The sequence below is a fragment of the Euprymna scolopes genome, chromosome 33 (genome assembly GCF_053919585.1).
Source record: "Euprymna scolopes isolate OS-2025 chromosome 33, ASM5391958v1, whole genome shotgun sequence".
Classification (NCBI taxonomy): domain Eukaryota; kingdom Metazoa; phylum Mollusca; class Cephalopoda; order Sepiida; family Sepiolidae; genus Euprymna; species Euprymna scolopes.
Window position 1 is genome coordinate 10,811,967 of NC_136514.1, and position 17,566 is coordinate 10,829,532.

The 17,566-nt window shown below is 34.9% G+C and overlaps 1 protein-coding gene and 1 pseudogene across 2 annotated transcripts in view; both read right to left on the reverse strand.

Moving 5' to 3' along the window:
- LOC145258140 (contactin-3-like) overlaps positions 1 to 17,566 on the reverse strand; it is a 527,582-nt gene that overhangs the window by 161,535 nt on the left and 348,481 nt on the right. For both annotated transcript variants that reach the window (XM_080115925.1, XM_080115924.1), the window contains exons 7-10: positions 16,023 to 16,346; positions 9,787 to 9,882; positions 6,619 to 6,852; positions 3,320 to 3,440 (exon numbers count right to left, since the gene is read on the reverse strand). In XM_080115925.1, the coding sequence (XP_079972051.1) occupies positions 3,320 to 3,440; positions 6,619 to 6,852; positions 9,787 to 9,882; positions 16,023 to 16,346 (775 nt within the window). The remainder of the gene's footprint in view (positions 1 to 3,319; positions 3,441 to 6,618; positions 6,853 to 9,786; positions 9,883 to 16,022; positions 16,347 to 17,566) is intronic.
- Positions 17,127 to 17,243, reverse strand: LOC145258430 (5S ribosomal RNA; annotated as a pseudogene).

Sequence of the window (17,566 nt, forward strand, 5' to 3'; positions counted from 1 at the left end):
CTATAGTGTTCTGACTTCCTTACTCTTGTCACACTTCTCATCATCCCTCATAAACCTTCTGCCTTCTTTGAATCTCTTATACAACTCAAAAACTGAAAGCAAGATGGCCTAAAAGCAGTTTGAAGCATTCCATACGTTTCTGTGGTAATTTGTTCAAGTTTAAAACATAATTTTATTGCATATCTTTCTTCTAAAGTGTCCTCATGTCCAGATTGCATTTTTGAAATTCACCAGTTGTGATGACAATCAGGCTTTAGTAGGGTTTATTCCAATTCCTGTTGTAGCTGTTCATTTGAACTTGCAATTATAAAAATCTGTCAGTCATCTCATAACCTGTATAGCAATAACACTGAATGTTCAAAAGCCTATGACAATTTTAAATGCCTGTACAAAAAAGTGTGGAAACATATTTAATACACGGCGTATTATTAACAATAATATGCACATGGGGAGCATATTTTTGTTTGGTTGACTAATGACAACTGAAAGTTAAAGTGGTTAATGACACAGAGCGACAACCTAGGTGTGCCAAGTTCGAATCCAGTTGGTTTCACAGAAACACTTTCCCTTGGCAATCTTTACGTAGCCTCTTCCAGAAATACGCGCTATCCTAGAAATATATAAATATATCGGGGATGAGAATTCAAATAAAACCATCATGAATAATGCAGCGACAACACCAAATGATTACTGGGTAACGATGCGGGCTGACAACCTGTTTATGCCAAGTTCGAATCCAGTCTGGTCCACAGAAACACTTCCACTTAGGAACGTTGTGAACCTGGACGCGGTCCCTCTCGTAAGTACTCGACATCTTTCTAAAAAGAATTCCTGATATAAAAATATCGAGGACAAGCAATAAAACTCACCATCATAAATGCTGAGAAACAAACAGTACAAACTCACCTGCAACGTAAGAGATAATGCATTGAAGGATAGTTCCATCGAATCACAATAGACTGCATGAAACTACATATTTATAAAGATATTCATTGTCTTTTGAATATTTTTGACGTTTTTTCTGGTAATTAAACCCAAGTTTTATGTTAAATTTTATCACTTTAAACAGAGAGCATCTATTACACACAGCATATAATATTTTGAAAATAGTCACTCATCAAGTACTGACTAGGCTTAACGTCGCTTAACTTCGATGATCTAATAAAATCCGCTGTTTCAATCTGATTGGCTCTGCACTGTCAGTCAAACTCCAGCACACATACAATCGCTGAAATGTTGCATCTATGTGCCTGATTTGCAGGTATTTTAATGGAAAGTGCTTCACCGAACTTCGATCACTTGTAGCCCGTCAGCGTAAATACTCCCGACTAGCCCGACAAGTAGTACAATTCAACCCCTACGTTGTGGAAGTCTCTCCATTCAAATATGTTCTTTCCTCGAACAGCTAGACTTTGGAATTACCTCCCGGGTTCCTGCTTACCTGACTGTATTCACATGCAGGAGTTCAAGTGTAATGTGAACAGACATCTCGTTACTTAACTCTCGTCATTGTATCCCTGCAACTTTTGTCCCCGATAGTAGCCCCCTACATTAAGGTACACTGTGCCTTGTTTGGGGTGAAATTGGAATAAAAGATATATTAACTACACATAGAAATAGAAGTACACTATCACACTATAAGAGAAGAAAGACTATGTTAAAGATCGTCAAACCTAATTTTTAGCTGACATGATGTTGTAAACAAACACAGACGAAATTTGATAAGCGATATTAGCATTCATATTTTTTTATTTTCTTTATTTTGCGAATTAGTCTACCAGACAAATTATCCGTTATAATATATAATTTCTTCCAAATAGAAGCCCCCTTAGGTCGAAGTGGATTGTGTCTTGTTTGAGAAGAAACGGTAGCAAAATAAAGATGCCATATGCCTTAATTATGTAATAGATTACTATCGAGTACGTTTATCACATATAAACACAGATGCATCACTTTTAGAACATTAACTTTCACTTATTCTCCCCTAAAAGACTATTATTTTGACGGTCGGTATATAAGTCTACTTTAACCTATTGCAAATGCATATCTGCTTTGGATCTTTAAATTGGTTCATTCATACTTATGACTAACTATTAGCAAGCCAACCGCCATTCGATGTAAAGGATAAATGAAATAGACAGATGACAAATAACGTAATATAAAGAGTGAAAAATTTAACAATCTAATATTAACATTACTTCCTTGTATGCTTATCCTGCCTTGATAGAGTTCAAAATAGACTTCGCAGCTTAGTGGCGAATGCCTTTTTCTCTTCCCTGCAACTTCTTTCCCAGAGGAGAGACGTTGCGAGCCAGACTTTATTTTATCGTTATTTCCATGGCAAGTGCTCGCCTGAACTCCGATATCTGGACACACCTCGCCAATCTTTCATGAAAAACACCCGTCTAACTAAAACCACTGTCAATAATTTTCCCCACTCTTTACCTGTGCCTATATCAAAATGTAGATTCTATGGACAAAACGTCTTTCTTAGAACTGCACGCAACTGACTACAACTTGATTGTCTTCAAGTCCAACACAAACAAATTCTTGATGCACCGCCCATTTAAGTAATCCAATTTACCAAATTTCTATTACCAACGATTACTACAATGTTATCTCATTGACTACTGTAATTCTATAACCCTTATCCTCGAGTGTCCTTCGGGCCTTGATAAGTGGTAACTCCTATGTAAAAAAGGACAGCTCAACAAGTATTTGTTGATATTTAGTTTATGAAGGCGACCGTATTATAATCAACAAAGATGCAGTCTCCTGTAAATATATCATGGTGCTATTGTAACGTGTACACACGTATACACACGTTTTACCATGTAGGGGCCCAGCACGTTGTAGACTACATCGCAAAAGAAACAAAGACAACCAATAGGAAAGAAATTCAACTCGCTGTTTTAGGTATAAACAACAGAGATTTATTTCCATCTTCCTAACGTGATTGTGATCGTAAGTTTGATTGTGATTCTCGGTCTCTGCACACGTTCTTCCTTTTTATAATCTTTTTCTGTATCCATGCCGTGACGTTTCTTCGCACACTGGCGGAAATTTGCGTACAGCCACCATGACTAAACATTACTTCCTTGTTTGCGATGGTTGCTATGTAGTAAATGCCCTGTCATCATGAGGTTATTATTCAGTTCAGTACTTCCTCTTTAAGAGAGCAGTGTAGTACATGTTCAGTCCTCATGAAATAACCTTCCCGAGCATTACCTCCTACTTAATGGGAGAGACGACCCCCCCCCACACGGATCCACCTACACATTGTGTTTTAAACATGATTAAAAAAATAAGCAATTCTTACGAATCGGTGTAGGTTCCCTGGGCAAAACATTCAAGTTGTACATCGGTCCCCCGCATTGGTGGCGAGGGAAACACTGCGATAAAGTCATTTTGAATAACTGGACCCCAACCGGCTTTGGCAGCTGAAAGAAAACAAAAAGAGAATCACTTATTTAATGAAATGATTAGATCATATAATGTTCATGAGATAACGTGAAAACTTAGTCTTTATCTCTATCTCTATCTATCTGGCTGCCTCCGTTCAGTCTCAAAATACAATAGATACACCCGGTAAGGGTAGTTGCACGTAAAGTTGTGAGGCAAGGGTTGCGCAATTACCAACGGCACCCAACCTGAATCAGCACTGCTGGAGCCCAGTAGCAAGGAGAAGTCCAAGATGACTCGAAACAATACCGAGATAAGCGGAACGCATATACAGTAGTGATGGGAGGATTCTAATATTTTTCAAGATTCCGATACAATTACTGTCTTCGTGCTAAATTCCCGATTCCGATACAATTACCGATTCCGATTCTGATTCTTTACAAATCTCTTATTATTTAACTATAATATAGTTATTTCCCCTGATTTTCGTAAAAACACACGTTAAATATGCAGAAATTTCCCTAAGCGTCAAAATACACTCGTGGGTGATGATCTATCGATTTTATCTATCCTGGTATTTTAAAATCAATAAATATTCATTATTTTATAATTATTACCATCAATGGAAGATTTTGGTTTAAACAAAATCAAATAAAAAAAAATATTAAAAGAATCGTTTTGGCATCGGAAAATAGGCATCAATTTTTTTCGATTCTGATACCGATTCCGATACTCCCAAATCTTCCGATTTTTCCGATTCCGATTAATCGTCCAAACACTAATATACATCACCTGGGATTCCCAAGTGGTCAAGTATTTTAGTACTGACCAGGCTCTATCTACTATTATATAAAAGAAAATTTGTGTGTAATAGTGTGTGAGCTTGTTCCCTATGGAAGACTAAACGGCTGCACCGATTTTTATTAAATTTCATACGGAGGTACCTTATGTACCTGGCAGTGTTCGTAGATAGGTTTTATATCGGAATATCTTCGATACGTATCAATAATGAATAATCAAAATAATCCGATGAAATAAGGAACACGCGATTTGATCAAAGTTAACACCTTACACAGCCTAACATCACAAGTGTATTTGAGACGTTTTATTAGCACACAAGCAAAAAGCCCAACATATAAAATCAACATAGTTCTTTGAAATAGCAGTGGTGCATTCGAAATAAATGTTTCTGTTTAAAGTACAATTGCATCATGATACATGCCTTTTTCATTTCAAATTTCATTTCAAGTCATTATCATCGCACAAGCAGTAAAGCCAGGCATATAAATCAACAGTAGGCCCTTTGATATGCCATGAGCACGTTCGAAATAAATGTTTGTTTAAAGTACTACTGAAGCAAGATGCATGGCTTTTGCATTTTCAACTTTATTTCAAGCCATTATATAGAAAAATAAATAAAATTAACAGAAGGTTCTCTGCAGTGCAATGTAGACTATAATACATTGTGGATTAAGTCACTTTGCGAAGTTATGTAAAACTTCCATCCCGGTACACTGAGATGGGTTCCTAACTAGAACAGGCAATCGATTTGATTAAAAAATAAGCGATTTTACCGATTTCGATGACAATAAAATATGGAAATGTGAAACATTCATTGGTCATCATCCAATCCCGGGCAATGTCGGGTCTCCCTGCTTATTATATAATATAGTTTTAAATTTAATACAATGATGTACGGTTCTGCATATTTTAGATGATTACCGGTTATTATTTGGATTCTTCGGACTACTGTTCTCATCTTGACTGCCATATTCACAAGTAATTGCGAATTACTAAGGATCTATATCCAGTCATGGTTGACAAAACGAGCACATGCTACCCCCGTGAAGTAAATAAAGGTTACGATTCGAAATGTTGTCTAATATCCCGAGTTCAATAGAGACATTCCCAAATCCGACAAGATACAGCTGAAAAAGGAAGGAGGTTACATCGACCAAAACAGATACCGTAATAATTAACTGTCACAACAACATGTCCATAAAATATTCTCTTGTCCCAACATGCACTCACTAGAAATAATTTACCAATTTTATTCATCGTTCAAATAATGGGCGTAAAATTTTCGACAAATATGGTAAAATAGTTCCAAAAAAATGGAGTGTTTTTATTAGCCCTAAAAGGGCCCCTAGAGCATACCCAAGGGTCATCACGAAATATAGACAAACAAAATTATATAGAAATCAGTTAGTTACAACTTTTCAGAAAGTTTTATAAAAATCCAAGGCATCATTTTTTTTATAAGCACAAAAGGGTCAATTTTAGTCATTTTAATCCGAAAGGCACCCCTGGGGGGGGGGCAGAGTTTTCACGGAAAATCCGTTCTGTTAGTTTTGTACTCATATCATGTTTAATGTTTGTGCAAAATTTAAAAAGATTCCAAGGCGTAGTTATTAAGAAAAGTGCGAACGGACGAACGGATAAACGGACAAGAGTGAATTTACATGTCCACTCTCCTTTTGTCGGGGACCAATAATTAAACATATAACCTAAGTTATATATATATATATATATATATATATATATATATATATAACTATATATACACACACACACATATATATATATATATATATATATATATATATATATATATATATATAAAGAAAAAACAAGTTGGTACAGAAAAAGAAACGTGTGTGGGGGGGGGGGGGAGAAATATTATTGCTAAATTCAAAGGTTGAAAAACTCTAAAAATCTAATCTAAATAAGACGGATTCTGTAGTTTGTTTCAAGTATTGTGAGAAATGCGAAAGGATTGTGTTTGACGGTTATCAGCGTTCGAGATCTGTCTACGCTTCCTCCACTCGTTGACGAAGAGAGATTTTCTCGTAAATAACCCACGCATCTTCCATCTTTTACGACACATTATTTACAGAAATAAATATACATTATTGAAAATTATTGAAGCCCCTTCAATATTGTCATCGTTATTTCTTTCACTACAAAGACCGTTTCCATAACTACATTCTGATAGTCGTCCAACACAACGCTTTCAAATTAAAATAGGGTGAGATTGGTTATCTCCCTTATCTGATAAAAAATTAAAGTTAAAAATAAGTTCTTTGGATTATATGGATGGGGGATGAGCTCAGGTCGTCTGAATTTATAATCTATTACACATATTTTGTTTGATTAATGTACTTCACAGTCGGACATTTATTTTGAAGTCTAGTTAAAGAAGGTGGAACGACTTACGCTGGTGCTCGACGACGACTTCTATTGCCAGACTGGTTCTGCTTGGTGGTTGTCTGGTTTCCAAGGGTGTGGCACCGTCACCGCTCAACGTGACAATACAACGATAATCGCCGGCGTCGCTACGATGGATTTCAGAAAAATATAACTTTCCATTGTTTGAGATAAAAATGTACCGTTGCAGTTCGGGTCGCAGGAAATTAGAGCCGTCTCCTTTGGTCCATTGATAACGGACCGCTGTAAACAAGAAAATAAACATATAAACAAACCTGGATACTTGTTTACATTGGTTATCTTTTCAAACCAACGCATTTCATATGAAGACATTTTTTCGGACTTAAGCGACAATAGAATATAATCCCAACATTACGAAAATGATCCAGCAGAAAAATTATTACAAGGAAAAACAGAAGTTATTGAATCATCGAGTTCGATCGTATGTTTTACGGTGGAAGAGTTGTGCGACCAATTCAGTACGGAAAATAAGTTTGGAGTAGAATTAAGGTTCCACCATCTTTCAACTTGCTATCTGGCATCGTAATTGTGGCTGATTAATTTTATTTAAAATATTCTAGCACTACTGTTTCTGTATTATTTTGCGTAAGTTTATGAATTTATAGTTATTTCGTCATAACAAGTAAGCACGTAAAAGATCGCCGATGTAAATAAGTACGCAAACGCGACCTCTATACGTTGCCCGAAGACGTACAGATGGGCCAAATACCTATTTTTTCTTAGTTCGCCTATCGTTTAAAATATTCTCAAATTCATGCTTCTCTTTTCTTTTTTTTAGAAGTCCGATTTGCAAGGAAGAAGTGGTTAAATAATCAAGTGTTAAATATTCTACACTTACCCTGATAATTATTTATTTTTTATTTTATTATTATTGCATCCTTTTGAGATGAGACTTCATAATTTGTGCATTCATTTTTCGAGACCCGTGGCACAGTGGATAGAGGCGTTGAGTCTCTATAGTTTCAAGTGAGCATTTTCTGGAGATAGCGGTTACAATCCTACTCAAGCAGGTCAGAAAATTAGTTGGCCAAAACGTGGCGAGACAACAACTATGGAAGGCAGTAATTACTGAGGATAAATAAGTTACAAGACTCAGCATTCCTATGCCGTCGCGGTTAATCACTTGAAGAAGGCCAGAGGATGAGTTGGTCGAAACGTGGTAAAACAACAACTACGAAGATGAGGATAACAGTCCACAAAAACAAAATATTGCCGTGATAAATTGTGAACTATGCTGCACTTCCGACAAACACGTTCAATGGTTAAATTCGACACGGTGCTGTCAAAACTGATACTCCAAAACTCGGCAATAGATACATTGAGAGCATTGCCAAGGCTGCTGCAAGGAAGGTTGGCTCCTTCTACCGTGCTAGAAAACTACTTACGCCTGACAGTATCCTATACCTCTATAAGGCCACCATTCGCCCATGTATAGAGTACTGCTGTCACATCTGGGCTGGTGCATCTGCTGCTTGTCTCTCGCCCCTGGACAGGGTTCAAAAGAGAGTCGCCAATATGATAGGTCCTGAACTGTCATCTAGGCTTCAGCCTCTGTCCCATCGACGAGATGTTGCATCCCTCTGCCTGTTCTACAAATACTTTAATGGAGAATGCTCTGACGAACTGCAAACACTTGTACCACGCTGACGTAACTACCCCCGACAAACCCGACAAGCTACTAAGTCTCATCCCTTTACAGTAGAGATCCCTAGGTGCAAGAAAGCCTTTTACTCCAATAGTTTCTTCCCCAGAACTGCGGGTCTTTTGAACTCCCTTCCGGGATTCTGCTTTCCCAACTGCATTGATATGCAGAAGTTCAAGTGTAATGTTAGCAAACATCTTTCTACTCATCTCCCTTCATAATGGCCCTGCTAATTAAGTCCCTGATAGTATACCCCTGCTTCAAAGTGGCACTGTGCCTTGTTTGGGGTGAAAATTGAATTAAAAAAAAAATTCTGTCAAAACTCACAACTCCAAAACTCGACGGACTCCAACATCCAAATTCAAATTAAGTGAGTCTCTGAAAATCAGCGTTTTTTAAAATTTAAACCTGAAGCATCTTATTTGTATACGAAATGATAAGATCTCAAGCATTCCGGGCATCTAATCCTCGCGGTTCGTGCATATATAGCGTAATCCAGGTCCAATTTTCACAAATCTACGGCGCAAATTAAGCTGTATTTCGGTGATAACGTGTCGAACGGTATCTTCCAAGTGGTCTATCATGTTTGGTTTATCAGCGTAGACAATGAACTTTAGTTATCCCCAAGAGAAAATGATCTAATAGGGTTAAAAGTTTTTGTCAGTTGGTTGTATCGCGCGCTGTGTGGCATGTAGCACATTCCTGCTGAAACCACATGGTACATTTTCAAACCTATCTCAACTCAAAATAACTAATAATTGCCAAATTTGTAATTAAAGAATATGGAGTTGTCAATTTAAAATTCGCCGTTTCTAAAAAAAAACAAAAAAACTCGTGGAGTTTATACGTGATTTTCTTCCGTTTCTCTTCGTTGTCGCCGTTTCATAGAGAAAAAAGGACAGTAATAGGCTTCTTTTCATGTGGAAAGAGAATTAGTATATATAGCTTTAGTTGGAGAGAACTAATTAAATAGGCAGCCATTTACATTTTAACTTAATTCTCTAATAAGTGACGCACACGGACAGAAACTCCGCGGAATCATTTTGCTTAGATTATCACGTCTTCTACATTATTGGCAGTGTCTTATTTACACAACATTCACGAAGAGACTGGGCTGTTACAAGTTTTGCTTGTCTCTCGAAAACATGAAGCTATTCTTCATGGTCTCTCTACTTTATTAAAAAAACAAAACAAAAGAAAACTTACAAACCCGTCTAGCAAAACGATCCCATCACTCTACTCTAGAAGTCCGTAGATGCCAGAAAGCCTTCTACTATAATAGCTTTTACACTTCAACTGCTAACTTCCTGCTTCCTTCTTCCTTGGCTGTACTAACATGCAGAAGTTTTAATGTAATGTGGACAGGCATCCTTATATAGTCACTGTAGACATAGTTCAAGTGGCAATATGGATTGTTTGGGGGTGAACAAGACTAAACAAATATTATTAGATGAGGATAGGAAGAAATCTAAGGTTGAAAGCCGATCAGGAAAGAAATGTAAAAGAGAACTTACCTGGTTTGAAGGAAATATGACTACATGAAACAATGGCGGAATCGTAAGCTTTTGTTACAACCACTTCCGGTGTAATTGGTGGAAACTGACCAAGAACTACAAGATGAAAACAAAAAAGAAAATTTATTTCTTTTGAATCAATTAAATTTGTTACCTATATTCCCTTATTGTTCGTCACGTGACGTACTTACTAAATACTGTAACATTCTTCAAACGGTTAGACGTTGAGTTGCTTCTTCTATAATGGGTTACCCGCATTAACAGATGATGTTACAGAGTCTTAGCTTTGTACGACAGCTAAGTCTCTCTCTCTCTCTCTCGGTTCAAAATGCTGAGATCCAGCAACAAGCAAGAGCAAGATAGCCAGCAACAAATTAAACTGCAGACCAGATTAATGCGGGTAACATACATACATACATACATACATACATACATATATATATATAGTCTTTGAAGTTTTTAACCTTTAAAACTATAAAATATTTTTTATCATTCGTTTGAAAACCATCTAGTCAGTAAGTCATTTAATCCCCTGATATCACTGCATCAACTCGCTCTCGAATTTACTATAATACCAATAATTTATTTTTCAAGGGGCCATCAGTTGTTTACCATGAAACATTGTTTCGGGGATTTAATATATATATATATATATATATATATATATATATATATATATATATATATATATATATATATGCGTGTGTGTGCATATATATATATTTGAATTAAAACCAGCGTAATGATATATAACGTAAATCTGGTTGCAATATTTTGTCGATGTATTACTGAAATTAAAATGAATTCATATAACATTGAATCGAATATTATTTCGACTTGTCGCAACAAAATACAAAAAGAAATAGTAAATTTTAAAAGATAATTCTCATTTACATAAATAAAATCCAGTTAGTAAACAATCATCATCATCATCATCATCATCATCATCATCATCATCATTGCTATATTAAAAATGTCTGTCCCTTTCCATGTTAAAGGGGTTACAGGAAAATGGCTGCCCATTTCCATGTTAATTATAAGAAAATTAGTTAAGTGAAAATGAGATTAGGATAAGCTGAGACTCGAACCTTGCAAGCAAGGTTCAGAAATAGAATGTTAGAAATCGGAATGTTAAAAAACGCCTATTATTAAATTCTATTATAAATAATCAGATATTGATTATATTGTAAAAATAATTGATTGTTCATTCTTTTATGAAACTGAATATTAAAAATGTCAGCTAAAAAGAATGAACAATACAAATTAAAAATGTATTCTTAAAAATATTTGAGGTTAAAAATAGGTTAGTTGAGAATTCTTTGTTGTCAAAAGTATGTTAGGAAAAAACGTGTGCATAGCCACGTGAATTGGTCATGTTTTGGAAACACACTTCTGACGTCATAGCAAAAGTGGGATTCTCAATAGAGGAGCCATAGTTATTCAGATAAGGTAGTTGAGACAGAAAAGTCAGTAGAGTCGGTCGGAGAGAGTTTATCGGCCAAGAGTTGACATGGTCAGAGGAGGGTCCCCCTGAGAGGCGAAAGGGCAGAAGGTTAATTATGTAGACTCCGAATTTGAATTGCTGACGTCATCATCATTCGACCGGTCCAATGAAATAAAGAATCATCATCGATATTTTGTAACTGTTCTCATGTGTTGTCATTCCACGAATCAAAAGGTGATGTGTTAAACATATTAATATGAACATCGTGTAACACTTCCAAGAATATGTATCTCTCCACCCCTCTATATCTGTTACAAGAAATATAAGAACTGTGCATCTTTCACTCTATCTCGCTCAGTATATATATATGATGCCCAAGCATCTCAGAACAGACCTGTATATGTATAAATGTTTCTCTCAAGATGAGAATCGTTACCTCCATTCTAAATGTACCCGTTATATGCATTGGCCCAATATGAATACCCCATCATATCTCTTCTTATTATTTTTTTACAAATTTCCTGTATCATCATCATCATCATCATCATCATCATAATCATTATCATCATCATCATCATCCTCCTCTTTGTCATCATCATCCTCATCATCATCATCATCATCATCGTCGTCTTTGTCATCATCATCCTCGTCATCATCATCATCATCATCATCATTATCATCATCTTTGTCATCATATTTCCTCGTCATCATTATCATCATCATCATCATCATCATCATCTTTGTCATCATATTTCCTGGTCATCATCATCATCATCATCATCATCTTTGTCCTCATATTTCCTCGTCTTGATCATCATCATCATAATCATCATCATCATCGTCTTTGTCATCATCATCATCGTCGTCATCATCATCATCATGATCATGATCATGATCATGATCATCATCATCATCATCATCATCATCATCATCATCGTTATAAGAAAAATATCTCCAACAATAACAATATCAATAAATTACACAAAATAATAATAAACAATTACAAAATTATAACTAACAATAAAAACAACTCTGTATATTCACAATATATATATATATATATATATATATATATATACATTTATATATATATATATATATATATATATATATATATATATATATATATATATATATATATATATATATATATATATATACTAGAAGTTCCGCCCGGCTTTGCTCGGGCCCTATGTACTGTTCATAAGGTTATGTGCATGTATATATATTAAAAAGTGTGAATATGTAAAGTAATGCATTTCTGTATAATAGTCTTCCTTAACTACCATAGGGAAAAGACAGGCAGAATTTTTCACTTTTATAGATATATAGGCAGATATATACATAGATAGATAGATTGGATGCAATATTTAATAATGATTTAAAAAGTATAAAAAAAAGAATCATGCGCCATCATCGAGAATCGAAACCAAAACGTCCAGTTCACGATTTATTTTGCCTCCACTGTCAATGACTGGGCTATGAAAACAAGTTTACTGCAAGGCTAAAAATTAAAACATGAACCAGTAGCTACTATGTTATGCATTCGTTATGCCGGCGTTCGAGCATCACCTGGCAAATTTCATTTTTTTTAATTTTCACATTTTTGCAGTGATTTTTCCGGGCTAAAACCCAAATATAAAGTTTTGCATGGATTCAAATACCTTATATATGAAGTTTCATGTCTGTAGACCAAAAACTCTAGGAGGAGTTTGGTAGGCAAAATTTGTTAAACAAAAATATATACGTATACATAAATATATATGGAAACAGTTTTGTGTTTACTGTAAGCTTTTTACGCAAATATTACGCAAGTATAAATCATGTAGAATATCTACATGAATATAATTACACGTAATAGTTAATTAAAGATGATCATCCTACAAGAAAACCGAACAAAATAAAAGGGAATTAATTAAAGTGAATGTTTAAAAGAATATGCAAATTAGCTAGATCTTTTGTTAGTAAATGCAATTCCACAACCCATATATTAGAAAATTGTATTTTCTTTTTAAATAAGTAGAAAAGATCGTTTTTAATATGAATATCAATACACAAAAAAAAAACGAATTTATAGGAGTATAGATAGATACACATATATATGTGTGTGTGTGTTTGTGTATGTATATACATAGACTAACATACATACATATGCGCAAGTGTTTCTTTAATAAGCATTTGATGAAGGACATTTGCGAGCACCAATTCGTAGCCTTGTGGGTAGAGCTGTCAACGGGATAGTTGAAGGTTCGATCCACGGCTAGAGTGTCTACCCACGCTGATATCTTTTTTAACAACGAAACAGTGCAACTATGGGGATTACTATATATATATATATATATATATATATATATATATATATATATATATATATATTAAATAAAAATTACAATTAAATTTACCAAAATGATCCAAGATGATAAAACTAAAGTATATTATGAATATTAAAGAATTAATATTTATAAAGTAATCTCAACCAGATGTAAAAGCTCGATAAAACCAAATAGGAGATAGAGCTTATAATAAGAGCAAATAGTTAATAAAAATTAAAAAAAAAACACTTTGAAAAAGAGTTAAAAACATATATTATTGTAAGGGTAGGAATTATCAAAATGATCTAATATACGCTAATCATTTACTTGCAAAGTACTCGGTTTGCATATACCAATCATAATGAGTGAAACATCTTTCTCATAAAGATCTTTTCCTGTAACAAGCTCACTCTTACATTGATAATCTTCGTAACTGAGAAGAAACGACAGAATGTGTCGGCTACATGCACCATGTAAGTTTTCCCAAATAGTGTTTTCATAAGTTTTTTAAAGGTAAACATAAACCAAAGAATATTGTAATTGATACTTTTTGAAAAATAATAAAAGAGCAACTTGATATTCGTAACTTGGAGGATTATATATATATATATATATATATATATATATATATATATATATATATATATATATATATATATATACATATATATATATATAGTGTAGTATAATAATACTGTTATTATTATTACCGTGTAATTTTTTCTTTGTTAAATATTGTTTTACGTGCATAAAAGTATACCTTTGGGTTTTCTGGCGTTTAGCCTTCATCAGCACAGGTTAGGATCGAACTCATGACATCAGTATCTTTATTTTGATACTCAGCCGATGTATCACAGTCGATCACCTCTTTAAGCGCTTTTTTATATCGTTTAACAATTTAAGATTTTATTGTTGTCATTTTCTTAGCGATATTAACAATTTCGAAACGCTGTTATTTTTATTTTTCTGCTACCCTAGCGGTTTTTAAGAGTTATAAGCTCTTATTGTTATTCATATGTATCTGAATAGATCGCCCTTATTTTTTATGGGACGTATTTATGTAGTTATTTTTATTATAATATTATTTTACGTGCAGAAAAGTATACCGATAGGCACGCGTCTTTCTGGTACATCGGTTAAGTATCCGAATGCGGATATTGATGCCATGAGTTTGATACTGGCCTGTGCTGACGACGGCGGTTGAGTTCCAAACCTGTTTTAATGAGCTGTGATACAGCAAAGCAGTACTGTATGTGGATGACTATATATATATATATATATATATATATATATATATATATATATATATATATTATTTTAACAAAATCAAGATATCAAGAAATAGATTTATAGCAACAAATAGTGTATTTCATCGTTAGTTACGATTGTTTCAAGACACTTTAACAATGAACAGTATGGAGTCCATTTTTCTTATGTGGAAAAACATGGGGAATATTTTACCTGCATCTCTTCCTTCCAAAGTTTATTTTTAAATCTTTAAAACCATTTTGGAAGGATGCAGGAAAAATATTTCCCATGTTTTCCACATAAGGAAAATAGACTGCGTTCAATGTTAAAGTGTTTTTATTCAATATGTCTGACGATTGGCTGTTCTTGTAAAAATTTTCAAACGACGTAATGTTTGAATTTGTCCGAATAGTCTTGAAACAATTGTAACTAACGATGAAATACAATATATGAATGCTCAATTATGAAATATGATAATTTTGTAGCTTATAGTATAGTCATCTCATCTTGACTTAAAACTTATATATATACTCGACGGTTGTAGGTTCGATCCACAGCTCGGAAAAGGTGTATGTCTAGCAGCACTGATGAGTTGTGATACCACAGAACAGTATTGTATGTGGATGACAAATACCCCCCTCTTTGGGTTGAGCACTTTGTAAATATATTTTCACCCGACGCCTATGTTACCAATGAAGCGAAGCGCACTATTAATTTTTTGTAAACAAACTTATGGTTTGAGCACTGTAAGCGACGGGCGGGTGTGGATTTAATACACACTCGAGGAGAAATATTTGCGGCACTGATTCGTGGCCTGATGGTTAGAACAGCCGACTGTCGACGGTGTAGATTCGATCCACGGCTGGAAAAAGGTGTATGTCCATATGTCCAGCCGTACTGATGAGTTATGATACAACGAAACAGTACCGTATGTGGATGACACCCCACACACGCATATATATATATATATATATATATATATATATATATATATTATTAATAATACACTTGAATCTCCACATTTTATGCAACCCATCTATCTTAAGTTGCTTAACTCTGTGTCTTTCCGTTACACCTCTGCGCTATATTGGTTTCTATAAGTTTCAATTTCCTTTATATACGCAATAAGCAATGGTTTAAGCAAACTACATTAACATGCTATCACATGATTTCAGCAGGATGCAAGTAGACTGGAACGCAAAACATGTTATTTTATGAAACGAAATACTTACTTGCGAATGAAAGCTGTGCAGGTGAGCTAAGAATCGTTCCGAACTCATTGGTCGCATGGCACTGGTAGTCATCAGCGTCTTCTGATTCATTGGGGTTCGAAAATGTCAGTTTACCATTGGTGATTGTGTAGCGTCTGTTCGTGGCACTAGTAACTTTTCCCCCATTCTTGTACCAACTGTAAGTGACCGCTGGATTACCATCGGCTTTACACTCCATGGAACTACTTTTTACGTAATTTTGTATGGTTAAGGTATTTTTAGGTTCTACGGTCATCAGAGGCCCTCGCTTTATATCATTGGGGTCTGCAACCACTTCACCGAATCCTGTCAAATAAGGATACACATATATTTTTTTAATTAAATGAAAATTAGGTACTTGTACAGTTTAATTGAGACATTAAAAAATGAAAATATCGGTAAAAGTTTTAATTGTACGTATCCGTTATGGAATGAAGATGTGCGAAAAAAAAAATTCACTTAATTTCATCAAGTATTTTTTTTTTTTTTTACAGCCAAACTAACAATTTGTTATGATACCGAGGAAAAGGTTCAATTTTTAGGAAGAAAAGCTAGTATTAAAGATGCGGAGGGAGTGTCGGCCCTTTAAACTGAGTTATCTCCCCGTGGCGTGTCAAAAAATTCAAAGATTTCTATCTTCAACGCGCTATCATAAAAACGTGTTTTTCCGCTGTAAAAAAAACCAAAAAAACTACTCAATCAAATTAAGTTAATTTTTTTTTTTGGGGGGGGGGATTTTTCAATATAACGAAATAATATGCATTAAATTGCGGTCTTTATAACGGAATGGCTAATGACGTAAACATGGTATTTTTTATGTGCCATCTATTGTTGTCAGCCTAGGGTAGTTTCGTCCAGAGGGGAAAAATCGCCTCTTTTATTATATTAGAAAAAAGAAAAGAAAAAAAGGCTCCTTCAGTCTTTAACAGACTATCGATACCCACAAAGGGGTGCCTGCGCGTGATTTTTTTTTTTTGTGGCAGTAGGTGTGCAATCTTCAACCACACCTCTCCTGAGTCGACTACCAGTGGCAAGTGAAGTATATGTATAGGACGACTGGAAACAAATGCCGAGGTACGCGGAGAGCACATACAGCGCCTAGAATTCCTAAATGGTCACCCACCTGGTACTAGCCAGGTTCAATGTTGTTTAACTTCAGTGATCTGACGAGAACCGGTGTGTCAACGCGATTATGCCGTATTAATTATTTTATTATATAGAAGATAATTATATGTATATATAGACTCCGTTTTTTTTTTTTACATGGAGTTCACCACATATCAAGGCCCAATGGCCACTCAGGGATAAGGGTTATTGTGTGCACAGTAATCAAAGGGATAGTGTAGCAATAGTATTGGAGAATTGGTAAGGTGTCATTACTTAGGGGGGCGGTTCATCAGGAATTTGTTTGTGTTGGACTTGAAGACATCCAGGTTGAAGTCGGGAGGGAAACAGGCAAGCGGAACAGAGTTCCACAGGCGTGCAGTTCTAAGAAAGAAGCTTTGTTCATGGTATCTACGTTTTGA